We start from the raw sequence: 27,187 nt of genomic DNA on the forward strand, positions 1-27,187 counted from the left end.
AATAATCAATTGATAAAATGTTAAAAGTTATCTTTTACTTTTTATGCTGTCTTTTGTCTTTTCAATGTTTTCTTAGTGGCAAAAATGGTATTTTAAGGTGTCCAGTCATCATGAGCACTCAGTTCTATTGTTCAGAACAAGTTGCAATTTTAAAACTTGGCCTTTAGGTTACAATTAAGTGTACAGATCTGTAACTTTTAATATTGCATTTGTTACATAAAAGCGAATTCCATTGTTCTTTTCTATGCAACAGTCTTCCTGTACAAAGCCATAATTCCCCAAATATGTTTGCAATTAAATTGAACTGCAGACAAGTATGTCTCATGAAGCAATATGCAAGTATTTTCAAAATTTTAAAGGCACTTAAGAACTTCTGGTGGAGCATGATTGATTTTCTTTATTGAAAACTAAATTGTCTTTGGAAATATTTTGGGTATCAGAAAAGCATTTTTCACTATTTTTACTAACACTTTTCCCTGTCCAGTGATGTGCAAGGCAGTTAAAGCTTATTCTTTTGCACCTGTGCCTTTAAGTTCTGTATTTGTTTCATATCATGTGAATTACAATGTCTTTCTGCTTGCTGCTGTGTGGTTTTGGTGAGTTGTTTTGTTTTTAATAGTATTTTTGAAAGAGGAGTTAAGTTGAAGGTTGTTACTTTATTTATAGACTACCTTGAGATTGTTCTTTTGGCTTTCTCTCTTCTCTTGCTTTGGAAACATGAAAGTGGCATAAGAAAGGCTGACTGAACAACACCCCAGCTACTGCTCTAGTCCTCATCCCAGGAGGGACCTTGAGCAGATGTCACCAACTATTTTCAGGTTTCTGGAGTCAATGGGGAAATAGCCTGAAGGAACAAATGGTGGAACTAGTTGAAAAAGTGTCTTCCTCAAGTTCTTCCTGGCCCAGATGCCAGAATGGAACAAATAAGAATTGTTCTTGCTGGGGGGTAGCTTGACTTGTCTTGATAGATGTCATATTTCAAAGAGCAGGTATGTCAACAGTTGATAAAATGCTGTCTCTACTTTTCAGATAAACAGAAGCTCTTCTGTGTTTAGCTCTTGAAGAGAGGAATTGAATACAATTAACTGTTTATGTAATTTGTTAACCCATGTTAACCTTTTAAACCTTGAGGTTGCAAACTGTCTAGGAAATTTCTCAGAAAAATTACATGCTTTCTTACACAGCATGTAGAATGCATAGATAATTTTATGAGGGCACCGGTTTCTTCTTGCCACCTTGAAGCCCAAACTTACAAACCCACTTCTGCTGTGGCTGCAAACACACAGGTCCTCGCCTGTCAAAGCCACTGTCCCAGAGCACCAGCCATTTGGTGCTCCAGTAGCACTGTGTCACAAGGACAAAGTCCTCTGCTAGGCTGGAACTTCCCATCTGGAGAGGAATTAATTGGAATAAGAATACTTGGGGTGAAAATATATTTTGCTACAAACAATGTCCAAATGTATTTAAATCCTCCAATGGATTTTTGGAATGGAAATCATTAAAGAAATCATCTGCCATCTGGTATTGTTGATAATTTGCTGTCATGATGACTTGCAAATTCCTGTACATGTTGCCTTTGAGAAGATATGTAAATATTTATCTCTGCCATTATCATTAAAATCTGTAAATATGTTTGGGAGGAATATCAGTTATGTGCAGAGGAAAAAAAAATGAAAGTCAAGATCTACTACAAAATAACCTGTAGCTGTTATCTACTAACAATTACAGCTTTGACAGGTTTTTTGCTGATAATACTTGGTGTGTAGTACTTGCTTAACACTATTTTACAAATGAGATCACATGAACTTCAATTTATATTATCACAATTTCAGCAAGTGCTGTTCTGAATTAATAAAAATGTCTGTAGTGTCTCTGGCTAAACAAAACATAGCTGTTTACACCATGGAGCGATGGGGTTTCATAGTCCAAGGTGAAGATCTTACGGTTTTGATCGTGTGAGCCATTATGATTATTTTACTAATTAATCACAAATGAACAGGAAGATGTCTGATGCAGATAGAAAACATATTTCTGAATTCCTGTTTTATGATCTGTTGCTGCTTCATGCCCAGCCTTTTGTCTCAGTGTATAGGTGCTCCCCAAGGCTTGGGGCTGGCATGGGGTGACGCTGCTCCCATGGGTCCCACATCTCTGGTCTTGGACTAGCAGCTGGGCTTCAGTTCACCTCAAAGCAGCTGAAATATTTTCTCCTTCAAGCCAGAGAAGGGAAAAGCTTTGTTGTGGTTTGACATCGGCCAAATGCCAGACACCCATGGAAGCTGCTTGCTCACATTCCCCTGCCACAGGTGGGCAGAGGAGAGAAAATTGAACAGAGGGTCCATGAGTTGAGATAATGGCCCGAAGAAAACACTCCAGGGGCAAAACAGGCCCATCTTAGAGCTACAAAGTGAATTTATTACTAACAAAATCAGAGCAAGATAATGAGAAAAACTTATTATTTACCTTTCATTTATATATATATATATATGCATTGCTTCCCAACCTATTTTCTTAAGTATTTGGCTTCTTCTTAATGCTTTTCAGTATTTAATGTCCTATAGTTTCTACTCTTTTTTTTCCTTACCCTTTTTAAACTAAAGCCTGTGTATTTGGATCTTACTCAATTCTTCAGCCTTACAAGATGTAAGTAGCTTGCATGTCAGTGAGTGCATAATTAACTTTTGCTTGTATCTACAAATGACATTAATGTAGCTTAATTCTATTTTGCTCTCCAAATGTGTCATTCTTTTAGTAGATGCTTACAGGAAAAATGGCATTGGAGAGATGCAAGGGAGGTTTTTGCCAAGATATTGCAGAAAACTTGAAACTTGTTAGTTAACTTCCTTTCTGATCTTTCAGCGCCACATATGGTATCAATCCAGCCAATTTTCTTCTATAAGCAGAGGTACCTGGATCAACCCCAGCCCTACCAGTGGGCATCCTCTTGTCTGCTCAGCTGCTGGAGCCTGGTGCTGTCAGAATGCTTACACAAACCCTCTGCTGAGTGTAACTCACACCCAATTACACTAAGGAAAATTTCTTAATGCCTTTGGCATTAAGTATTGTATACCAATGTCTTTGGCATGTACATACCAATGGTTTGCTTTAGTAAATTCTTGGGTCATGGCCAAGAATTTTTGAAGGATATAGAAGCTGCCATAGCTGTCTGTGATAGTGGGAGTAATATGTCTCATATAGAGTAAACCTCCCAAATTCTAGGTGTCTGCTATCTACCAGATGGGGTTATTTTCTCCTATAGAAGCTATTCTGGGAGCCACTGCTTTATATAAATTATTAAATGTTTATCACAGCAACAATTTTCACTCGGCTTGAATAACATGACATCAATTACCTCCTCCTGGGGTCACATAAATATTCAATTGGTGTGAAATGGGCTTTGGGAGAGCAGAGATTTGAATTATTTCTTATACTTTCCAGAACCTTCACCATGATACTTTGGTACTGGTAGATGCAGTTCCATTAACAACCAAGGAAAAGGGGAGGAAAACCTAGGACTGAATGCCCAGGTGTGGGTAGGGTGCAGACAGATAGATCCAAGGCCAGGAAGGCTCAGAAAGTAAACACTTGAGGGGTTTTTTAAAATATTAATATTCCTATATCTTGTCTCTCCCTTACTCCATTGATAGTTAAAACAGGGCCTTGTTGATCCCTAGAGGACAAAATTCATGGATCACAACAGCATGCAGTTTTTAAATTGTTCTTTGCAATTACTTGCAACTGGATTATTTTCAACTTTCAGAAGCTCTGTTAAAAAAAAAAAAAAAAAAAAAAAAAAAAAAAAAAAAAGTTAGAGTAGCTCCTGCCAGCCACTGCCTTCTGGAAGCAATAGTCTTCTTCCTAGCAATTGTAAAATCTACATCCGTGTTATTGTCACATTACCTCTGTGGTATCTCTGTTGTTCTCTCTATCCAGGCCTGTAAGGGAGGCTATATCAATATACCTCATGGGTACTTCAAGTCCTGTTTTTTACCTTTCCTGAGAGTAAATCCATCTCTATGCCTAAGATGCTCTAGGTTCCGGGCTGATACAGCTCCACAAGCACAGAGTTAGTGTGAGCAATCCCCTGGGAAGGAGGCAGAACAGTACCTGTGAGCTGTTCTGTGAGCATTCAAATTTTTTTACTTTTATCAGTCATCCTTTAGTATTCTTACACTGAAAGAAATACCCCATGGTATAAATAACTCTGATAAATAATTAACCGATTTATCTGAAATAAATACAAAGCTCTGCAGGCAATTGCAGCATGCTTCCTTTTCCTGATGCCTCTCCCAAAATCTGCTTCTCAAAGCATCAACATAAAATTGACAGGTGCCTCATATTCAAACCGTTATTTCACAGAGATATCGGTGAGCATTTTCCTCCCACCATCCTTGAGCACTGTTTCACACATTTTTTTTCTCCAGTACTGACAGAATGACAGAAAAAAAGACAGAAAAAGTTCAACTATCCAAGGCCACATTCCTTGTTTACCTCAGGTTCTCACCTGCTGCTCTGTTCTGCAAACACAGGCTCCTTTTTGCAGCATAAACACTTTCCCCATCGTGTCTCCTTCCCTGAAGAACAAATCCTCAGGGTCAAGATGAACTAATGTATGTTATTACTATTTATCCCACCACACACCACCAGGGAAGAGGTCCAGGTACATAATGTTTTTAGCAATAGGGATTATTGTCTTTCTTTTTTGGTGTACATTCCTACCAGGACAGTCAGTTTACAGAGAGTATGATGGGATTTTTCTTTAGGGATATGGAGAAGAAAAAGAAAGTGATGCCAGAGCTATATAACTTTTAAAGGAGCAGTGAAAAACTTCAACTCTGTGTAACTGTCAACCTAGATTTATTCTCTTAGGGTTATTCAGTCTTTGCAATGTTTTGCTTGGAACATGAATATACTATGTATTGTCTTATAAATAAGATTTCTTTTTCCTTTTCTCCTTTTGCATTGAATTTTTCTATGGCCATCAGGAAATAGGAAATTGATTTCTATCCTTTATAATTAATAAGAACTAAGAGGTTCTACACAGAACTAGCTTGAAGGTGATGAAAGACTTGGCTGTCAAAACTGCACTAAGCAGCCATAGAGGGTTAATCTCTAAATGAAAGAGCTGACTACCCAGGAGACCAAGTCTTTTTAGAGACAAGAAATTCTTCCTAAATCTTCCTAAATGGCAGCTTTTTTTTTTTTTAACTGTAAATTTAGACTATGCAGCTAAGGACTATGTCAACGTCTTGTTTCTAAAAGTATCTAGCACTGTAACACTTGAAGCTCCTTGTACTAAGAACATGATACTCAAGAAACAATGGGCACATTTGCAGAATATGTCTACACAGTGAAAACAAATGAGATAATGAATAATTTCATCACTGACAGTGATTTTTATTAGTCTCTCTGATTATTTTCTTCCTTACATAAAAAAAGGGGGCTGTGATTCAGAAATACATTGCAGCAGTTTGATAGTTGGTACTGCAGAGTTAGAGGAGGATAATCTTTCCTGCTGTTTGCTTCAGGTAAAATGTGAAATAAGAAAACTGAGATGTGTAATAGAAGAGAAAAATATCACAATGTAGAAGTTTGCCTACCTGAAAATTTGTATAGGTACGTAAATTGTATGCTGCTATGAAAATTCAGTTTTCCTCTTCACATGTTTCTTGACATTAGTATTTTCTTTATAATCTTTTTGCATTGTGATAAAAGGGTTTTTTAGCCGTGGACATTTCACTCATTTTTTCACTTCTATACAGGTATGTTCCAAGGATTGCAGTGTGTACCAGGCACAAGAATGAGGAACTCTTTAGTATTCTAGTTTAGCATTTGACCCAAATATTTAACAATAAAATTGAGTTTCTTTGCTGAGGTAAATGAAATTTCACTAAGCACATGGACTGTAAAATTTCTTTCTTTGTTTCTTTCATGTTTGCTTGATAAATTAATCTTATACTGCAAAAATAACTCCATTCAGGGAGATGATCAGGATGCAAACATGAATGTATAAAAGTAAACTATAAACTTAAAACTAAACATGCAATTGCTTAGAGAGCAATTCTGAGCTACAGAATTGAATCCCAAACACTTTATATCAGTCAGAAAACACAGTCAGTTCCATGGATATAAGAAAATTCTGTCTATACTAGGAGAAAATGTCTCTTAAATTACCATAGAAATGAAATATTAAAATATAGAGATCAGTGAGATTTCAAGAGTTTGTGTCTTAGCAACACAAGGTAAAATCTTTATTGATATGCTGTTCAGTTTTTAAATTAATCTATGACATACTTTAGCAAATCTACTTTCTAGACCTTCTCCATAGTAACTGACTGTTTCATGAGATATAATAATTGTGTTACTCTCTGTGGTAAAATTCTCACTGTTTTCAGTATGGTGAAAGAATTTGGAAACAACATTGCTGCAAATATTGAACAAGATGAATTTTACATTGCAGAACTTTGAGTAGTACAGAACTGCTCTTCTTGGGAGGTGGACTCAACAATTCTGTAAACACTTTTCAGGGGATTTTTCATACCCTTTAAATGTATTAGATAAAAATTGATAGTAAAATAAATAATTTTGGGTGCTGTTGTAAATATTTAATGTTCTTATTCAGACAACATTTTACACTAAAGAATCACCCTGTCTCAAAACCTTTCTTGCAAATTGATAAGAAACTGTACTTCACAAGAATTTTAGAAATTAGTGTGTTTGAGAAAGGACATTTAGTATCATACTATTTTGTCCTATGAAAATCTGCATAAACATGCAGTCAACAAAATCCTTCACTGCAGATATGAAAAATTAACTTTATGATTTATTTTAATTACAATTTGAAATTGTGTGTCTACTTCCTGTTTTGAATCCATCTGGTTCCAACAACCTTGAATTTTATTTTTGTTACATCCTTTATTATAGCCATTGCAGGTCCAGCCTCCTGTTCTGCAGCTTTACCACTGCCATCACCAGACAGGGTCAGACACAGCTTTGTCAAGGCATATTCTGAAAACCTTCAAGGACAGGTATTTCACCTATTTTTGGGTTACATGTTCTGCTGATGTATCACCAATGTGGTAAAAACTCGTTACTAGTGCTCGGTCTGAGCCTCCCATGCCATCATGTGTAGCTATTGTCACTAACCAGATCATTTAGCACTATAAAGGGTTTATTACTGTAACCTTTGCAAGTGGTTTCCCAGTAGTGGTAGGCTCCTGGAACTCCTTAGTTTATTTTCCATATTAAATTAGCCTTGTGTATTCAACTTCTCACAGTTTACTTATTGTGGACCTTTGACCTTCTTCAGCAGCATTTTATGGACCTTTTCCAATTTTCTAACACCTTTGCAGAACTAAGTGGGCATGAAGTGGGAAAGCTAGACAGAAAATTGCAGGTACAGCTACAGCCACACCAAGTAAAGAGGATTGATACTGCTTTCATTTGTTGGCTGCATTTCTCCTAAGGTTTCTTTATTTATGATACAAGTGCACTGTTGGCTGTGTTCAAGGTAGTGCTTCCCATAACATTCAGGTCCTTTCTGCTAGAGCTGCTGCTCAGCATGAATTGATGTATGGGGATTTTCCAGGTGCAGGATTTTGCACTTACTGAGCCTCATGAATTTCTTTGGAGTAAGTTTCATTTTCTTTCTGGGCAATAGTTAACACTGGCTATGGCTTACTTTTGAGGTCGCTATATTTCTTAAGGAAATAATTGGCATAAGATATAATGCAGGTGAATTAGGTTTTAATTTAGAGTTCTATTTCATCTGACTTTCTTGAAAAGCATTGTGGAAATACAAAAATTAATTTAAAGCATGTCTTTCTCATAGCCTGTTCTAGTGGTAAAACAACTCAGTCCTCCTGTTCTTATAATTTCAAAATTTTACAGATCTCAAATAATACAGATTTTCACAAGGCTAGATGTATGATGAAGCCAGACTAAATCTTATTTCCTTATCTCTTCTGACAAAGATTATCTCATGAAAAAAATGTCTATCACAGAGAATTAATCTCACTGTCAAAACTAAAAACCTAAAACTTAGGTTAAAAATTCAACAAGATCAACCTTAGGCTTTGAGTCATGATTTTGGTTCTGTTGATTGTCAAGGTAGAAGATTTTAATCTAGTTCTGTTTCATCCTGATCTCTCCATATCCATATTTAATTTGCTTTAGAAACAATCTGTAAAAACTTACACAGAGATAAATGTGAGACTGAGCATAATATAACTAAATATTTCATTAGACAGTGCTTTTGAGGGTAGTTTACTTCAATGACCTTCAGAACCAATGTAGCCCATGCATATAAATCCTAAGAATGCATGCCTTTCTTACATATTTTAGCCATCAATTCTTAATTGTTCTGTTATCTGCACTCTAAAAAGATCGTCAAACTCTCCTTATTTACCAAAGAACTATATTTCAAGATCCTCATATGATCATATTTTACAATTATCAAGTTTAGTCAGCTGACAGTGTGAAGGATTTAATTCAAAAATTATCTTTGTAGAGGTATTTTTTCTTCTCTTTTGCAGACCTTAATCCCAACTGTCTTATCCTTAGCTTCATGCATACATACCATTAGAAATAGAGCTTAATAATTATAATATGTATAATTTATAATTTTCTAGTCCCAGCATTTAATCCTTGTAGAGGGTTTCTGAGCATTACCTTACCCTGGCTTTCTCTTCCCATCATTTTGTGTATTATGTCAGTGAAATCTACTTGAATTCAGGAGTTCTGTAAATCCTTGTGGAGGATTGTGGACCAGAAATTAGAAGGATGGCCCTAAGTACCAGGCAGCTTCCAGCCTCTTTTCCAAGAGTGAATGTGATAATCTCTTTCATCTGTAATTTTACTTGTAATCCCCTCTTCTTCCCCTTTGCATTTTGTAATTATTATCATTGGAGAGTCAGTAATGGCCCTCTCGTTTTGTGCTGCTAGAGAAGGAGCATAATTTATACTGCTCTTCTACTTCATAGGCAAGTCAAAAGGTGTCAGCCAAGGTTTCTCAAAGAATAGATCTGCCCTAGAACCTGACAAAGGTTTAGACCATTACAGTGGAACAACTACATTTGCTTTTTGCAGATTGCATATATTTATTAAGTTTATAGTTTTTATTATACTCTTTTTCCCGGCTGACTTTCAGGGTATAGACTTGGTTTTAATCTCTAGGAATCCACTCTGATGTCTACATTAAAGCTTAAAAGTAAACAACAAAGCTTTCATTCTACCTCTTTTTGTAGCTTGCTTTTAGTTTGCCAGAACTTGTTGATCAGCGAGAGTCAGCTGGCTGACTTATTCTGCCATGCAACATTTATATTGCTGTCTCTCAGCAGGAAAAAGCTGTTCTCAGAAGCTTTTCTAAAATTGTAGGAGTGCAGAGGAATGCTTCATCTATTACCTTCAGATAGCCACAGGAGACCAAAAAATGAGTAAGATACATACTATAGCACTATAGCTTCTGCATCTTTTCTTAAACTAACAACACACCTTATGTAAATGTTGCAAACCAACCCGAAATGTGGTCAGCTATCCTGAGGAGGTAAGTTTTTTTCCCCTTATGGTATCAATTGGATGTGTCAGCTGCATGTTATGTAAAAGCAGTATCTGTTATACTCTAAAAAAAGTGCTGGGGAATACCTTGCAATTTTTATTTTGCCTGCCTGTCTACATGCATGGATGTATTGGTTTATATATGGTTGTTTAATATGTTTTCATAGTGGAAAAACATTCTTACACCAAAAAAAAAAAGTGTGTATCCATCTTGTTTGCTTAACTACACTGATATAGACAAAGTAGTACAATTTATAGTACAGACTGGCCTGTAGTAAGGGGTGGCAATTATGTAATTTTTTAGCAGATTGTATATGACAAGCTCCAGTCAGCTATGGGGAAGTTCTGCCTTTACTGTCAGAGGAAATCAGACAGCACACAAATGGAGCCACAGACTTTGAAGGAATACTGCAGTAACCTGTGCTAGTTAAGTGATTGAATTAACTTCTGATGAGTAAATAATGTTTATATCCCTAAATGGAGAAGAGGATACAGATACTGCTAGATGCAGGCTAGAATATTTGACTGAATTAATTTAGAAGGACCAAACCCCCCAGATTATTGTGGTAGAAAAAAAAAAAAGAAACCCAAAACATTCTTCAGAAATTGAATGATGCTATCATGAAACTTATTTTGAATCCAGAGAGAATAATGTGAGCAGAGAGCAACCAGGAAAGAAATAAAACCCTTTTTAGTTTGAATCTTCTGTCGTCTAGAATGATCTACTGGCATATGCTGTAGAGATAGGGTAAATTATGATATAAATAGCACAGAAATGGCCCACATCAGGCTTGATTTTGTAATACGGTATATTGTAAAAAATCATCTGCAGTAAGGTTGAGACTCTAAGTTTTATAAAATACATAGAAATAAAAAAAAGCTGGGGATGGAGGTGATGTACCACCAACTTAACTCACAACGTTGAGATTTAAATGCAGCCGTTGCTGCGTAAAGGAGATGTAATTTTTACCTCGCTGCCCTTCACCTCAACAGGAACACCTGATGTGTCTTCTAGAGGGAGACGAGGGTACAGCAAGGCAGTAGGAATAACGGGGCTGGGGCTGGGGCGCCTTGCCGCAGAGCCTTTCCCAACACTTCCCGCAGACCCGTTCCCGTCCCGGGGAGCGGGCGGAGGCACGGCCGCGGCCCCGCGCCGCCCCTCGGGCCGGCGCTGCCGCCTTCCCGCCGGCGCTGCCGCCTCGGCCGTTCCCTCAGCCCCCGCGCCGCGCCGCGCCGCGCCGCTGCGGGCCCGCCCCCAGCGCCGCAGCCGGCGGGCCGGCAGCTCGGAGGCTGCTCTCCGTCAGCATGGTTCATCACTCGGGCTCCATCCAGTCCTTCCGCCAGCAGAAAGGTCAGTACCAGCCGCGCTGTCCCGGCCATCGAGAGGCCCCGCGCATCTGCCCGCCCTGCGGAGAGGAGGCTCGGGGAGGGCGCATGGGTCTGGCCGCGGTGTCCGTGCAGCATCGCCCGTGGGCGCCGGTGCGTTCCGTGTGCCTGCGCTCTGCCCGCGGGTGCCGGCATGCGGCTGCACTCGGGCGCCGCTCCGCAGGCGCACCGATGCTGTCGGATGCGCTGCTGGGCGTCAGTGCGGCTGCGGCGGAGGGGAGCGCAGCGGGGCCGGGCCGAGCCCAGAGCTGTCCGGGCCCCGGCTGCTGGGGGCCGAAGGGCCCGGCCGGGACCCCGCCCCGCCCTGCCGGGGTTCTGCCCGAAAGGCGGTACTGCTTTGGTTCTCGCTCGAAAGATGCTTATATGCGTGATGCAGGTCGTTCACCCTCTTCAGTTCACTGCAGTTGTTTCTAGGTTTCTTTTCAGGTTTTAGTCTTCATGCCATTCTGTTATCCAAGTACAAAAGCGGAGAAAGAATATTAGCTGGAATTGTGAGCAGGGCTCTGGTGTTCTAAGTACAGATACAACTTAGGTTCAGTCTATATTATTACGTTATTTTTTTGTCTGGGATTTTAATTGCCAACCCGAAGCTTTTTGCTGGTCAGCAAATATAAAGGTGAATTTCCAGTTGTGATTACCATCGCTATAAAACCTGTATTGTGTTCATGTTAGAAAAAAGGTAATTCTCTCAATGAACTTTATTAATTTATTTCTTGGTCATTGAAGCAATATTTTTATATATTTTTTTCTCTCTAATTCTACTTTGATGGGTCAGATGAACCAAGATTTCTCTCACTTTGCTTTCTTTCTGACATTGACAAACGTTTTTTTATTCTTATAGGGCATATGCCATAAAATTATGATAGGAAATGGCATTCTTTATACATAAATCATGAGGTCACTTATTGGATTTTGCCTCATTCAGGTTCTTCTCTTTTACTGGTTAGCTGAAAATAAATAATTCAAAGCACTTTTCCCATTCTGGTAATCCCATAATAAATTTACTTCCTTGCTGTAGAGGTTTTGCATTTAATGCCAGTCTTGTGTGCAATAATGAGTGGTGCTGTCTCAGACTGTAAAAAGTCTAGTTATGTCAGGCTCAAAGGTAGTTAATTAGTATAAAAATGTATGTCAAGTCTACATTTATAAAATCATTAGAAGCCTTGAAGCCACAGTGTTAGTTCTTACTTTTTCATAAGACAATATTTCTTACACTACAGTAATGATTAGCAAGCCACAATGATTGTCAAAGCTCTTCAGAAAAAATGCTGCTGTTCTGTGATAATCTTTAAAAAGCCTACCCCAAAACTAACTTTCATTTGTCAGATTATACCCTTTTCTGACCCAGAGACGGGGCAACTGTGAGGCGTTTTAAAATTTTTTATTCCTTTTTCAGTCTCACGTGAAGGGTGACATAATACAGATGTTTATAATGCACACCATCACAATCAGAAGGCAACTATTTCCTATTTACAATACACTATAAGTGTTTCTTGGCCTATCAGCTTTTGTCACACCATGCTGTAGATGCCTTAAAGCCAATCATCTAAAATTACCCCTCGTGGGTCCTACTACAATGCATCTTTCCTAATTCTATTTCTCTAAAGTATCTAGTCTTATTTGGCAAGGCTGTCCTTTGAAACTCATTTCATGTTCGATTTCTCTTTCAAAAATGTTTGTCAGCTTTAACTATGTCCAAGTTCTTTGACTTGTGATTTATGAAAGTTTGTGTTTGCACAAGTCATAAAACTTTGTAAAAACTAAGTTAATTTTGCCAGTTACGTTTTGAGAAGATTATTGTTCTCATCTCCTTATTCCCACAAAATCCTGATTGAGGTACCTGGCCAGTCATCAGGCTTTGGAAAAGAGAGGATGCTTTTATGGAGCTGGGTAACCTGTACAGTGTTGACTAACATGACTAGCTTTCCCAAAGTTCTCAAATGCAGTGTGCTTTGTACAAAATGTATCTGAGTTCAGTCTGTTTTTCTCAGCCTAAACCTTTTAGGAATGGGGAAGACAGCATGAAATCTTGAGCAAAAGGCTATAGCAAAACGAAGCAAACATAAATGGCAATCAGTATTTCCTCATCTTACCATGAGATTGAGAAAAAGTTGAGCATCTGGTACTCTGAAGTTCATGGACACTGATCGCAGAAGCAAAAAACGTTGTGTCCTTTTTTTCTTTTAATTTAGTCCCTTATATCAGTCTTTATTTAAAATTTTACCTTTTGCTCTCTGTAATTTCTAGCTTACTTTTGCTGAGATTTTGACTAAATGCATTATTTGTTTTCCAGCTGCTTACAAAATAGTGCCCTAAATTCCCTTTACAGAATTAGTGGTAATCTTCATGAAATGGCCAAATGGCTATCACAGTTGTGCCTTGTATGCTTCACTTGCATTAAGATCAAGCTTCATTTTCTGGGGGTGGGGGGGCATTGAAAGGGCATTCTTTTTGTATGGTTCCTCAATCATGTAGGAAAAATACACATCAGGAAGTCTCATAGTTCCTGAAAACAAATAGAAAATAATTTTAAAATCTTCAGAAACAGAACCTTCCTATTGCCAGGTAATATAATATTCAAAGTCACTTGCTAAAGAGGAGCAACTTTTAAAATGGGAGACAGAATGGGGTAGAGATAATTATTTTTTCCCTTAGTTACTCTGAGCACTTTGCTCTAGCTGAGAAATTGTGGTTTCAGTACAAAAGCTGTTTTTACAGGATTTGGAGGAATAAGAAGATTAAGTTCTCCAGTCTCTTGGGTGTTTTGGAGGCTTCAACAGGAAGGAGAAAAGAAAGAAAGCAAAAAATTGTATCTCAAGGATTTGTTACTGTTCAGGTGTTGGTTTTCTTTATCTTTCCTTATTTGACAAAGTGAGGAGGCGTTCAGAGTAGGAGGCTGCTGCCATCTTTTTGTCTTGCTCCTTGTTGAAATTGTGTATACAGAGTGAAACCCTCAGTTTCAAAACTTGCGGCAGGACTCAGTGTAGTGTTATAAAAAGACACAGAAAGGGTTGAAAAAATTAATCTCATTCTTCTTCACCCCCTCAATTCTTGTTCTTCTGTTTGTATCCAAAGATAATGTCTACTGAGAAGAGCATTGTCCTAGAGGTAGACTAATCTGTGTCTACACAGCAGTGTGTTAGATCTGTTCAGCCATATGTATAGTATTTTCTGGCTATTTTTAACCTCTGTTTTGGCAGAAACTGTTTTTTCTGAAATTATTTTCCTCAGTAATATTCTCAGATAAAAACCATTATTAGTAAATACAGACCTTTATACTTTTTTACTTTTTCAAAAGGTGATGCAAGCTATGGCCTCTGAGGAATCATGTCAGAGGAAAGGGAAAGAAATGTTTATTATTTATTAGTTTCTTCCCAACCATCCTTTACAAAAGAATAATGTTCTTCCTTAGAGATTAATATGCAGGTGATATATACTGTATATTGCTGTATGTACTTCTCTAACATACATGTTTGTTTCAAACTGGTAAGTAATTAATAGTTATTCATAAAGGTGAAATAAGATAATGTTGATAAGAGCAAAGACAATCTTTACAGTAATTTGTAATTCAATAATTCCAGGGAAAGATAGCCAGCCAGGAATCATAATCTTTTATATGTAGGACATTAAAACATGCTGCAGCCTTATGGTAGATTTTGTGTTTTCCATAATAGGTATGGGGTAGGTGCTAAGCAATTGCTTGTTTTATTAGGGGACTTTACTGCAAACCGGTATGCTTCAGAAGGAAAGGCAACCTAATTTGCAACAGGCTCTTGTAACAGATACTTGGTGAGTCGGTTTGAATAAACCTGTGTTTAAGGTGCAGGTCAAGGCAATTACTGTACTTAAAATTTTAGACATCTAGGACTCTTATCCTGATACACAGACTCAAATTTCCTGCATACTTTGCTAGGTGCTTTTAATGAGTAGTGTTGGTTTTTTAATACCTCTATCAAAGCTTTTTAATGCAGGAGTTCAATGCTGGGAAGAAGAAAAGATGTTTGTGCTTTAAAATGGAGTTGCTTTCATCTTGATGTATGAGATTTAAGAACGTGGACTGCAGATTGAAATCCAGTGGCTAACTGGGGGTGCTTCTCATGTTTCTGGTCAAGGATTTAAATGTTCCCTGGTTCAATGAGGCAGGAAGGAGTTCATCAACTTCAATATTCATTAAGCCTTTGAGAGTAATGATTTAGCCTCTCAAGGGATTTATCTTGGAATAGCTTAAATTTGAGACTTCTGAAGAAATCAGAGATCTTCATGAAAGATGTATTTCTAGATATATTCTGATTCTCATTAGTGCCAAATATTTTGTTTCATTTTATATACTGCTGCTTGAAGTTGTAGTGTGATTTAGTGGGATTGAGGATTGACTTGAGAATCTCTAATTGCTCTGCCTTCACGGAGTAGCTTGTTGCTTCACTGACATTTTCGTTAAATCACTTTGAGCTAATTTGGGAACTACTGTTGTTGTGGAGTAAAGCTTTCTGTTACGGTCGCTTTAGTCTGATTTTAAGATCTTAATGACCTGCATTCTTTATAAAACAACATGTGAAATTGATTTGCATTTCTTGTGAATTTCAATGAGAATTTGTAAACATCACAATTTATATTGCTCTAGTTTTTAGTATTCAGGAACTTGGACTTGTGATTAAGAATCTCATGGAGACTTCTCCAAGGATGTTTGGTGCTTCTGTGGCATACGTAAGCCTAGTAAACTAATAATAATTAATAATCTGAAGAGACTACTGGTGGAATTCTGTCACACAAAAATTTATGAGCAATTGTGACCCTTTGCCACTGTTCTCCAGAGCAGAAGGGCCAAGTTTTCATGTCAGTGTGAACGAAGCAATTTTTTGGCCTCAGCTCTTCAGTTTTCATTCCAAGGAGAACTAACATATCCAAAAAGCCATACTCATTTTGACTATGAATGCTGAGAGCAATGCAGCAATTAATACAGTACCTTAAAACAATGATATATTTAAACATTGTTACTTAAAATGTTTTTTCAGGGCACTGAAAGGCAAGGTGCAATGTTTAATAAGGCTGTATTTGCTCTTACTTCTTTTGCCTGATACAACTGCTCAACCCAGGATGCACTCCATCTTTTTCACTCAGACACTTCTGAAGGGCCCATAATGTCTTTTTATTCCAGATTATACTGTTGTGGGTTGTAACTTCAAAAAATATAGAGCTTTTTGAAAACAAACACTAAATATGACATATTAAACCTTATATTATGCAGGTGCATGACTACTGTAGAAAAAAGTAATTTTTTTTTTTCACAGGATGAATATTTGAAATGAGAAAGCTAAGGATATCAGAAAATTTTGGGATGTCACATAATTTAGCTGGTATCTGGCTACAGGTGATGATGATGCTGTTGATTTGATATCTGGGCATTAACTTCCTACATTGTCTATTATGTATAGCTTGATGTAGTTTTATCTGTGGACAAACCTTGTACCTATTCCACAGCTTTTAAAAATTTCCTGAATAAGGACCTGTGAAAATAGGCAACCCTCACCACCACTCGTTTTCTTTAGAACCCTCATCAGTTTTATTTCATTGGGTATACCAAAAAGTTGAGAGTTCCTGATCTCCCTTCATAGTTTGGTTTATTTATTCTGGTTTTTGTAATTTTTGAAATCTGCTAAATGAGTATAAATGAAACAGCCCTGTCAGCTTATCTTCTATTGTAGTAGTATTTTGAATATATCAGTTTTTGCTGAAAAGTCTTGCAGCAAAATCAGCACTAGTCAGTATATTTTATGATTCGAGGTATTTTGAAGTTCCAATAACTGTGAGAAATTGAAACACTGTCTTAGCTAACAGTACCAAGAGCCTTGCATTACAGTTAATGCAGATGGCTAAGTAGTAACTGGGAAAGTAATGAACAAAAAATAGCCATCCATATTTTAGACATAGTGTGATAGCAGATAGTGGATGTGCTAAATTCACAAGTTTGCTGAGCAACATGAAGATTACTTGTTTTTCTGCTTTGTCCTGTCAAAACTGAAGAGAGTGTCTGTGTCTTTTGACAAATGACATTTGCAGAAAGCATTGTATATGTGGTTACCCAGGTTACAACTCTTTACCAAAATTGTTCTGGAGTTAGGTCAGTTCTGTAAATTCTACAGCCTATGTTACAGGAGGTTATTTGTTAGAGACAGGTGAACTCAAAACCAAACTGCAGTGTACAGCAACATGTTTTAACAGCTCTGAGCTACAGTAAATGCAAATTGATCACTGTTTTCTCAGAAAAACATTCTGTGTCTGTCTCAATTTGGATTATCATCTGTCTTGTGAGGGCTTTTAGCCAGTGCAGTTACTTAAGGAAGGAGTTGTTCATTTTTCTGACCGGTGAGGTCACAGTTGAATTCACAGTATATTTGAGTATTTAAGTGAGATTTTGAAGAAACTGGTACCTTAGGTTTTCCTTTTGGATCATGTCTAACATTCACACACCAGGCAACTAGCAACATCTATTATGTAACTGTTTGATCTGCTTAAAGCTAGGATCTTGTGAGTGGGAAAAAAGATACCATGAAAGCATGCTGAGTTAGATTCCATCTGTAACTCCGGAGGAGGAAGTGTACTTTGAAGAGTATCTGCAAAAATCCCTTTTGAACAACAAACTGCTACTGTTCATATGGTTTTCATTGATTTAGTTAGGGACAACATGGGACAAAGCCACACGCATTTTGTTGCTTCTTGTCTGTTGTTCTTACTGGGTTCCTGTGTGGGACCCTAGCACAAGAAGGATGTGCAAACAAAGGAGTTTGAGAGCTCAGTCAAATCTGCATTGAAAAATTTTTAAGTACATCACAGTAACGCAAGAGTTGTGACTAGTCACGTATGTCCAGATAGTTCCTGTGATGATGGCAAGCTCTGAAGTTAAGAGTATGTTAGAGATGTCATATTCTATTCTATGCTTGTCTGATGCAGTAGAATTATTCTTGCTCAAAAATTTACGTACTCCTTACTGTTTGTTTAGTAGCTTTATCAATAATATGTCTTTATAATCTAGAAGGTCTAATGTATATAATATTTGTGTTCTCTTATCTTTCTGGTTCATTAAACTAATGGAGTTAGTGCTTTTAATGAATTAATTTTCCTGAAGCATTAGTTTTGTTGGAGAAGGAAGGCTGTTTTTAGCTGTGGGCTATTTTGTTGTCTGGTGTAAAGGACAGATGTCTGCCAAGGAAGGTGGAAACATCCCTTGGAATGGAAACCCTTCCCTCCAAACTATTATAAATTTGAAATTACAGGGCTTTGAGGCAAAGATATGGGAAAAGGAATAATAGTTCTTTACTGTATATTTATGTGTAACAAGACAAACCCCAGCAGCAACACTAACCAAAACCACAGACAAACACCTTTTAGGCTATTACTTGGAATTAAATATAATGTGTTGTTAAGGAATAATAAAAACTTTCTATTCTTTTGTGGTGTTGGAAAAGAGCATCTATGACTTTTTATTACTTTATATTGTAGGAAATCTCAAAATAAACCTGAGATTGACTTTATTTTAGCTGAGGCATAAGAAAACTATTTTGAAATATGCCTTCATAAATGCTTGTACTTTAATGGAAGGGGTTTCTATAGAGAGAAAAATTATTTTTCATGTCATGGTGATAGTGATCTGTTCATCAGTCTGACTGGGCTGTTTTCCATCTCGGTTGACACTTGTGGCTTTTTGTTCAATTTTGGCATGTTGGTTCTGGAGGCCTATGACTGCCATAATCTAGTTAATATATGATCTATTAGACATGATTAATTTCATACCTATGGCCATCATGGGTATTTGCTGTCAGTCTTTTCTGCCTAAGCAGAAGGAATCCAAATTTCTTCCAGCCTGGAATGGAAAGAAGGCAAAAACTAGGCATCAAGTAATGGATTAAACTGGTTATTCAGCATTTTTTCCCTTTAACAAGGGAAAAAAATAGAGAAATGCTTTAAAAATAACTACCCCTTTAATTCTGAAAAGCATTTATACCAGTGCAAAGGTATGAAGCTTTCCAGTTTCCTTTTCAACTTCCCAGTATTTTGAGTAGAAGACTGTGCTATTAGGAGCAGCGTGTGACAGGTGTCTGTTGTGTTTCTTGGTGCCCTTTCATGGGCTTCTGAAGAGGCAGGGAGGGAATAAGTGGCTAGAAACAAGGTCACATTTTTGTAAATTTGAATATGTGAGTATGTGAAGCTGTTCCCTCTTCTGCACTCATCTGGTCATCCTTTGTGTGACACTGGGGTCTCAAAATAGCTTGTTTTCTACATGGTTGTGAGATCTTTAGTTCATTTTCAGCATGCTTGTCAAGCTGCCAAATGTCCATTTATATTTTATGTATCTGGTATATGTGTCCATACTTTTTTCCAGAAGAAGAAGGCAGTTATCAGTGCAAAGATGCTAGCCTCAAACTACCACTCTTACAGTAATTATGTGAGCATTAATATAAAAAAAGGAAATTATAACAGCTGAATTCAAATCAGAAGCTTCGTCTAGAACATTTCATAGATTTCTTCAAGAATATCCTCAAAGCATATACCTTCATGAAAAATACATTTAGTTAGACTTTTAGTTTACTTTAGCCTCTTCATCTTCATTAGGGTAATTTCCTCTTTTTTTTCCTCTCTGTTCAAATTACACTGTTTTCCAGAGGTGAAGGGCTGGAGGGGAGAGGGGCAGCACGATTTTTTTGCTACTATTGTCATTATGTTTTACTGATTGGTAGGTGAGTACTGAATACAGTTTCCACTAGAAATTGTGTAATAATGTTGTTTTGGCTATGTGGTGTCTTTACTATCCTGTTCTGCTTTTATCAGGAAAACTAATCCATGATGTCAGAGGTTTACATCAAAAATGGAGACAGAGGAGTTCTGTAACTTTATTCAAATAAAGGGAGAGGCATCTATGTTGCCCTTCCTTCTCTCTCTAATTTCCTTTTTAAGGTAGTGGAGTTATTTTAGCGTGTCCTGGATGTGCAGATAAGTTATTTCTTAGACTGCTCTGGTAAAGTGCTGCTTCACCAGCTACTCTGCCTGTTCCATGTGCTCTAGTTTCTGACCTGTCCTTGTAACACTCCATTGGACTGCCTTCAGTATGTTGAGGTGTCCTGTACAGAGGTGATACTGAAATGAGCTGGAAAATAAACTTTCTACCACAATTGGAAGCATCAGGAAGCAGGGATTCTTTATCAGTGCTGGACATGTTAGAAGGCTGTCTCCTTCAATCTAATGTGTGTGACAAGACTTTATGACTAGGTATTTTTCCATCATAATCACCCATATTCAATACAATGTACCTCCTACCTAATACATAAACATCACTTTCCTAGAACTGATTTGCATGCATCTGCCTCCTACTGGAGGTCCTTATATGGCCCTGGAGGGTCCTCTAAACGTGGTTGTATTCACTGAATTCTTTGATATTACAGGCAACCTTTCCTTGAACTTTTTCTTTCAGCATGTGCTGTTGCTTCTTCTTACATAAGTTGCCAAAAACCCCACTGTAGTTCTCTTTCTCTTTCCTCCACTGCTTCCAGCTATATTAATCATCCTGTTTGCATACCTTTGCATCCTTTTATCTTTTTTGCTAGTTAGTCTTGAAGCTCTGTTCAGTAACTTGAGGGGAACTGAAAGTTTATGATTTCTGTTATTTACCAGGAGCACCCCAAAGCTGGATATTGTTTGAGATGTGGCTGCAGGAGAGTCAACTAGAGAGGTGTGATCTCTTCCCTTGACCTCCTAGCTTCACACCTGTCCAAGCAGCTCAAGAAGGAATCACCCTTTGTTTCTACAAGGGCTTCACTGCTGACACCACTGAGGGTCAGCCTGTTGAGCAGTGCAGTGCCAGTTATTATAGAAAATAGCTAGTGCCATGAATTTCTAAATTAAATTGTTTTGTTGGTTTCACCAGCAAAGTGAGTAGGAAACTGTTCAGAAGAAGTGGGTATGGCTTTGTCAGTTGCTGTGAACAGTGGATGGTTTGGCTGCTGGAGGGTTAATGTTTGTCTTGAGAAGCAAAAGCTTGTAAAGTATTGACTAGGTAACAGGTCATCTATCAAACTTTGGTCTCAAGGCTCCAAATACCAAATGCCTGCTAATTCTGACTGTTATAGGCATAGATGACTCCAAGAAGGGTAGCTCATCAGCTGTAGATGAGCTGTGCTAGTTTAATTTACTTGTAACCCAACACACTGAATGAATTTGGCCTAAAAAGCTGTCAGCAATAAAAGCACTATAATCAAGTTGTATGTCCTACTAGTAGCAAAACAAAAAGAGAATAAGCCTTCCTAAAGCAACCTTTCAAAGGTTGATCACTAGGTCCACACACTCTGCTCAGTGTTTAGAATGGTCTTTTTAGTCAGTTTTTACTGTTCTGAATTGTGCTTCAGGAAAATTTGAAAAAAATAAATAGGTATAAATCTTCTTCTTAAATGAAATGAGTTAATTGCAAATTACAATTTTTGCGATCTCTTTAGTGACAGCTACTCATAATATTATATTCACTTTGGTTTACATCCTTAAAAATTATTTAATTTTTCTCCCTTTTGTACATTAACATATATAGACATGATTTTCAAATTCTGAAATCAGAGTAGTAATTTTTAAAAGGTCAATAATCACTTCCAGAAAAACATTTCATGGATTTAACTTAGACTCTTATTTTGTGTTGGATATGCTTCCTCTATATTTAATTTCACTGAATTTATGATAATGTTAATAATTTTATGGACAGTGCTCTAAGAATGAAAGTGAGGCAAGTTTTGCTAGAGAAAATATCTTTTAATTGCTACCATAACTAGAAAAGTCAGGTAAGCTTCTTAGCATGTAAGAACTATTTGCAAATCTGAAATGAAAGCTGCAAATTTCAAATCTAAATTAATAAGTTGGTATGAGTTTAATAACATCTGTTAAACATGATTCCCTGTCTTTTCTTTCAGACAATCTATTTGATTTAACTAAATTTTAATTAATCAGGGTTCATCTTGGTATTTCATAACTCTATTAAAGTGTTTTAATATCCTTGATAGGTTCAGTAGGATGCTTCATTTGTAAAAGAGATCAATCTGTATGCATTTATAATGGGGGTATGTGTTAAACAAAGGGCATTATCAGGAAAAATCTTTTGTCACTCCTGATTTCTTGTGTGTCTGTGTATGTATTGGGACATGTATCCTGCAGGATGTATTGTTCTGCAACCTCTTAAGAACCTTGCAAATTAAATCTTTTTCCACCAAAGGTCAGAGATGGTTGGAAGGATGTTTTGAAACAGAGAGATAGGAATTAAGTTCTATATGAGCAATTCTATAATTTCATTAAGTTATAGAATATTAATAAAATGCATTGTGCATGCAAAGAAAAAATATCTTTCAGTAATATTGAAATCTTAATCTGGTGCAGAGATGAACATAGAAAAGTTACATAGTTCTGTACATTTTGCCTAATTGTCTTGGTTGAAAGGATATAATTTTCTCTTTAAATAGTAAGCTTTGAAAGAGCATAGGTTACTTTTTAAAATGTATTTAACCTTTAGCGTTTTTAAGTACTTTAGTAATAATCTCAACTTTCCCCCTGTAATTTAGGAAAACTATAAAATTACAGATTTTTAAAATAGCTCTGTACACCTCCACAGCATTGAGCTGCCTACGTGGCCCTAATGTTCAAGTAGCTGAGTTGAGTTTGGTATAAAGGCTGCTGAAGGTGGTGAAAAAAAGCCTGTCTTTTTAACAGGCTTTCCATTGTATACTGCTCCTTCCTCCAAGCAGCCTTTGTCACATGCTGACTCTCATCAGTCACTTAACGCTCCCATGAAACTGCACTGCAGTTCAAACATGAAAAAAGTGCTCAGCTCTTCGGGATTGAGAGCTCTAAGGATCTGCAGGACAGGTTCTCAGTTGAACAACAGTTGTACAGCCATGAACTGCCAAAACCAATGTGGCTTTCATACATGGATATGGGCAACAAAATTGTGTCTCTGTTTCAGTGTGAGCAAAACATTTCTGTGAGAAGAAAAAATGAACTTCACTGTCACAAGGCAAACTGGCAGCTAGGGTGAAGGAGAATCCTCTGCTCTAAGTATCCCAACTCATCACTTCTTCTGCGTCTCGCATCAACATCTCATGTGTCTCTTCCTTAGCCTTGCCTGTAACCTCAGATGTGAGGATCCAGATGTGTCTCAACCCAAATGCATTTTGGAGAGAAATGTATATAGCTCTGCTTCTAGATAGTGTTACTTTGCTTTGATTTTGTTACCAGTTCACTTTATGCGGCAAAGGTATCAATTTTAAAAAGCTTGGGGGTTACACTGGAGTTTCACAGTGAAAAGTAAACCTGTTAGATAAGGAAATTTAAGATCCTGGTCTTAGGCTTCTGAGCTTGCTTCATCATGTGAAGATTTAGAATAGTCGAAGTTTTTGTCTTGGTCCAGATGCAGCTACAGTGTATCTGATGGAACATAAACACTGTGTTTTGTAGTATTTGAAAGAATTGCTGTTCCTTGTTTTGTTCAAAACAATTCCCACACAACAAAAGTAGTGTTGCCCATACTGAATAGAGGATACCAAAATCTCTGGTTGAGGAAAATTGAAGTCTTATATGGCTGAGGCTCCTTAGGATAGCTTGCTTGTTCAATAAACATATTTCACCTTCTGGTGTGCTGTGTTTTTCAGTAATGAGATGACTGAAAAAATATAAACTTTTAAGTTAACAACATTAATAATTAGGAGAAATAAATTGATGTAAAGAAATAAATTGGCTTGATTGGTGTAGCCATTAGTAATGCCAGAGGTTATGCTCCCTTTCAGGCTTCAGATGCTTGAAACACTATAAGCAGTGTTTTAAAAGTAGTAAAATGCATGTACCTTTTCTGCAAAAGTTTTTCAAGGCTTAAAGATATAACCTAAGCATTTCAAATAACCCTGTGACAGGGAAAAGAATATCCCCCTCCAAAATATCTCCTGACATGAATTCAGTTTTTTATTCAGTTTTACTGCGGCACTGGAAATACTGTAAGCCTTAGCCAAGTCATTGTCTTGAGTACCTTCTGCCTACCTGCAATTCTCCATGGAAGATTCCCAGCATCTGGGTTTCAGTTGGATATAATCAACCTTACTGGAATTGAATAATAGGACCAAGAGCTTGGCATTTGTTATAAGCCACAACTAGATCTGTCTCTGTAAATGAAATCTAGGGATAGAGGGAGGAGAAGGGAGGAGGGTTAGGGGTATTTTTTCAGATCTGACTGGATATATATAGAGCAGCATTGGTTATGACTGAAGATACAGTGACCAAAATGAGCGACTTCCGTTTTTGTAAGTAGATCACTGCCTGAGCATTGTTCAGGGCAAGGCCTCAGGCAGCACAGCACACCTGATGTCTACCTACTTAGCTGGCCAAAAGCTGATGTTATCCATTTGACTTATATAGAAGTCAATATGACTTTTTGATGCTAAGATTTATGCTGGATTAAATGGTCACTGGGCTGTTCTTTAGGAGGTTAGCACTGATCCAGCATTGAGTTAACAATTAATATGGACTAGCTCCCAAACTTTCCTCATCTAAAATTAAGAGCAAATGAAAGACCAGATTTTTCTTAGCTGTACCAAGATGATCATCTGAGTCTGTATTTCACAGACAGAGGCATAGCAAAATTTCTGCTTTATGTTTCTAATGGCCAAAACCTAAGGGCCTCTGAGAGGTTGCTTTATTTAGAGTCTTTCTAGATTGGCATGATATTGAGCATATATTAAATTGTGCATACTAATTTAAAAACCAGAAAAACTTATCATATTCTAGGTCCATGTTTCCTGCCTGGCCTATCAGAAAGCTGTGAGTAGTACAGCTCTCTGTTCTGGCTCTGCAGTGGTAGTACAGCTCTCTGTTCTGGCTTTGAGCCATGTAGAGATTTGCCCCTATAACAGGATTCTCCATCATTCCCTTGGAAAGAAGAATTCCCAAGGCAGAAGTGCTAAAATAAAAAAGGCAGCATCTAATTAAACCTTAAACATTATTTACCTTTTTTTGCCAACATGAGGAATTTATACACTCATGCTGTAATAATTTCCATGCTCATGCTAGCTGCCAGAGGAATATTATGTAGGGAAAGAATGAATAAATGGAATTGTAATAGAAAAACAAGTGGCCTTTTTCTGCTAGGTGTATACATGTCTACTACTGCAGATGAAAAGATCCCTGAACAAGCAAGGACTTGTATAACAAAGTTCTAGCTGGAAATATATAGTCTAGAAAACTACTCTATGGAAAAGAGAGGAAGGAATGAAAATAATTTCAGTAAATCAATTTAATGATCCAGTTGATGATGTCGGCCACATGGTATTTGTGCTGCATTTGTATGCCACAGCATGCAACAGCATAAGAGCTAGGTAAGCAATTGCATGCAGCAGCAAGTGCCATCAAAACTAGCATATCACAGAATTGGACTCTGACACAGTAGCAGAGTATGAATTAACTTTTCCAAATTTTAAGGTGGTTCATACCACTAACATAACAGCAAATCGGCTATGAGACTGCTTTGCTGTGACCCACTTTCTTCAAGCAGAAGCAGCATGGTATTGAGGAATCTGTTTGAAATGTCACAGGGGAATATAGAGTAAGAGAGAGCAAAAGGAAATAATTTTCTTTTGAATTGAGGCATTATGTAATAAAATAATGATATTCTAATTTTTCTATATGTATCACTTAAATTTGGGTTAAAATTGAATGTCAGTATGTGTTATTTGCATTATCATTAGTTTCTTTGGTAATAGTGATTCATCTTACTGCACGTACTGATTCCAATATAGAGGAAAGAATAATTTCTCTTTGGCAACACAATAATTATGCAGTGGGGTCCATAGTTACTGGCAGCCTATTCCTGCTTAAGAAACCAATCACTGAAGCCATCCAGAACAATTACAAAGTATATATCTTCATATATTATTACCCATTGCTGTGTCTCACTGCTACAGATTTTTGTATAATAAATGTCCATTTAGGAAGAACTATGTGAAGGAGATGCCCTCGAAACATTTGAAGTAGCACAACAGGCGTATGTGTCATTGCTCTGCTCTGAACAATGCATTGTCAAGGGCGCCAGCCCAGTGCCCATTGCATTCTTTGCTGGCACACAGCCACCTTTTTATTAAGAAGCAGAGTTCTTTCTGCACATACTTAAAGACCTGTGGCATCTTCTGAGGTAACAGAAGCTTACCTGTCTGCCTTCACCTGGTACTAAATAGTTAGTTAGTCTGAGCAAGAACAGTTATGCTGTGCTGCAGAACTGGAAAGAATTGTCCTCAGTCTAATGAAGTTCTGCATTTCTTGGTAAGAGAAACACACAGAACAGAGCGTGTTCTGTGAGCTTGACAAAGTTTTTAAAGGAAAGGCCCTTTTAAACCTTTGCTATTATAGTTAAATATGGGGGGTACCTGCTGATCAAAGGACCTTCTCTGTGGACTCTGATGTTGAGGAACACGTTTAGTGCATGCATCTGGGTGTGCAGCTGCAGGACAGCTGCAGACTGAGCTCTGGCTGTCGGGAGCCCAGAGACAAGAGGCAGTGAACTTGCATAACAAAGGGCCCAGGGACCTGCGGCTCCAGGCAGGTGACACTCGGACAAGGCAGGAGCCGGTGGCCCTGGCTGCAGACTTTGGAGCGCTTAGACAGTGAGGGCATAAAACCTCAGGGTTTCCTTTTCTCCTCCTCAAGGCACCCAGCTCCATCTGTTTTTTGCTGCAAGACAGTTAAATCACTTTAAGGAGCCGGACCTGTGAGACTGTGCTGTGAGAAAGCCGGTTCTGAGTCTGTGAGTGTGGGATGTGCAGGCAGTGAGAGGAGCACCCATAAGCTCACAGGGGCCCGCTGGGATGGGCCTCAGCCCAGCTCAGGTGCTGCTGCTCTGACTGCACTGCAGCTCTGGATGGGCACGTGGAACTGAAGCACTTGCACTGAGTTCACTTCAGAAAGAGACTTGCTGCGTGTGACGTCCTTCTTCAGTGGCACAGATTTTGGTTGGGAAGTTCCTTGGAAGTTCATGGCTATTCCAGAAGGAGAAATGTTTAGATTACTTAATTATTTTTAGCACAGCCAAGAGAGGTAAAATATATCACTAAGAAACTAAGATTTATGAGAACGTGCTGTAAAGTAAATTGTTCTCTCAAGCAGAGAAACAGTACAGTGAAAGAGACTAACTACACTACTGGACTTTGGTTTTGCTCAGTGTTGAATTAATTTTTACAAGGATTGT

The 27,187-nt window shown here is 37.8% G+C and overlaps 1 protein-coding gene across 8 annotated transcripts in view; it reads left to right on the forward strand.

Moving 5' to 3' along the window:
• The window catches only part of ANO3 (anoctamin 3), a 112,530-nt gene that overhangs the window by 11,090 nt on the left and 74,253 nt on the right, over positions 1 to 27,187 (forward strand). For 3 of the 8 annotated variants that reach the window (XM_021539038.3, XM_077784402.1, XM_077784404.1), the window contains exon 1: positions 10,789 to 10,906. The exons of 4 other annotated variants lie outside the window; for them this stretch is intronic. In XM_021539038.3, the coding sequence (XP_021394713.3) occupies positions 10,861 to 10,906 (46 nt within the window). In that variant the 5' untranslated portion in view covers positions 10,789 to 10,860. Of the gene's footprint in view, positions 1 to 9,291; positions 9,545 to 10,788; positions 10,907 to 27,187 lie in introns of those variants that run through there. One more of the 8 variants, XM_077784401.1, reaches the window with a different exon arrangement.

The sequence above is a fragment of the Lonchura striata genome, chromosome 6 (assembly GCF_046129695.1).
Source record: "Lonchura striata isolate bLonStr1 chromosome 6, bLonStr1.mat, whole genome shotgun sequence".
Classification (NCBI taxonomy): domain Eukaryota; kingdom Metazoa; phylum Chordata; class Aves; order Passeriformes; family Estrildidae; genus Lonchura; species Lonchura striata.